We start from the raw sequence: 1,584 nt of genomic DNA, 5'->3' as shown, positions 1-1,584 counted from the left end.
TAATGAGGGAGGAAGCTGGGAGACCCTTAGAAACTCTGTGATAGCACCCATGGGAAATCACAGCGGTTTTAGTCTAGGGCAGAACCACTGGAGCTGGGAAACACTGGTCAGGTTCTGGATATATTGTGAAGGTATAATCAAGATGTTGTTGATTAGTCAGTTACAATGTCAAAGTCAGAGAGGAGTCAAGAAGAGTCAACAATTTCCCCTAAACTGGAAAATTCCATTTACTGCAGTGAAGAAGCCTGAGAGAAAAGCAGGATGAGGAAGAATGGTTGGAACTCAGTTTTTCTTGAAATGCCCAGTAGATCTCCTGTAAGAGATGTTAAGTAGGGATTTGAACTTGTCAGTCTGGAATCCAGGGAAGAAAAATTATCAGGAGTTAAAAAATAAAAAATGATGGGTTTATGGACATTGGGGAGGGTATGTGCTATGGTGAGTGCTATGAAATGTGTAAACCTGACGATTCACAGACCTGTACCCCTGGGGATAAAAATACATTATTTGTTTATAAAAAAATTTAAAAATTAATAAAAAAAAACCAAAAAAATGAAAAATGAAAAATGAAATTCCAATTCATATAATTGTTTTTATTTAGCATATTTTCTATTTATTCAGCATAATGAAACAAGCTGAAATCTCATTTTCTCTCCTCTTAGGTGAGCCATGGAGAGAAGCAACCATACAGTGACTGAGTTCATCTTGGTGGGCTTCACAACAGACCCGGTGATGCAGCTGGTCCTGTTCGTGGTATTCCTTAGCGTGTACTCTTTGACCCTGGTAGCAAATGCCACCCTCATGGTGTTGATCTGTAATGACTCCCGGCTGCACACAGCAATGTATTTCTTCATTGGGAATCTGTCTTTTCTGGATCTTTGGTATTCCTCTGTCTACACCCCAAAGATTCTGGTGACCTGTATCTCCGAAGACAAAAGCATCTCCTTTGCTGGCTGTGTATGTCAGTTCTTCTTCTCTGCTGGGCTGGCATATAGTGAGTGTTACCTGTTGGCCACCATGGCTTATGACCGCTATATGGCCATCTCAAAACCACTGCTTTATTCTCAGGCTATGTCTATAAAGCTATGTGCATTTTTGGTAGCATCCTCATACCTTGGTGGCTTTATTAACTCTTCCATCATCACCAAAACAACTTTTGCCTTGAATTTCTGTAGTGGCAATGTCATTGATGACTTTTTCTGTGATTTGCCTCCCCTGGTGAAGTTGGTTTGCGGCAGGAAAGATGGCTATCAGACTATACTATACTTCATCCTGGCCTCCAATGTCATCACCCCCACAGTGCTCATCCTCTCTTCCTACTTGTTCATCATTGCCACCATCATGAGGATCCGCTCCACCCAAGGTCGCCTCAAGGCCTTCTCCACATGTTCCTCCCACCTGGTCTCTGTCACCTTGTACTATGGCTCCATTCTCTACATCTACTCTCGTCCCAGATCTAGCTATTCTTTGGACAGGGACAAAATAGTTTCTACATTTTACACTGTGGTGTTCCCTATGTTGAATCCCATGATCTATAGTCTGAGGAATAAGGATGTGAAAGAGGCCCTGAATAAACTCATTAAATAA

The 1,584-nt window shown here is 41.7% G+C and overlaps 1 protein-coding gene across 1 annotated transcript; it reads left to right on the top strand.

The window, feature by feature from the left end:
- The first annotated feature begins 666 nt into the window (after window positions 1-666).
- Window positions 667-1,584, top strand: LOC111150177 (olfactory receptor 9G1). Its single transcript, XM_022507575.1, has one exon. The coding sequence runs from the start codon at window positions 667-669 to the stop codon at window positions 1,582-1,584; it is 918 nt and encodes a 305-aa protein (XP_022363283.1).

The sequence above is a fragment of the Enhydra lutris genome, unplaced genomic scaffold (genome assembly GCF_002288905.1).
Source record: "Enhydra lutris kenyoni isolate GAN:26980312 unplaced genomic scaffold, ASM228890v2 scaffoldscaffold22, whole genome shotgun sequence".
Taxonomy (NCBI): domain Eukaryota; kingdom Metazoa; phylum Chordata; class Mammalia; order Carnivora; family Mustelidae; genus Enhydra; species Enhydra lutris.
Note: the sequence above shows the minus strand (reverse complement) of the source record. Positions and strands in the feature narration are given on the sequence as shown.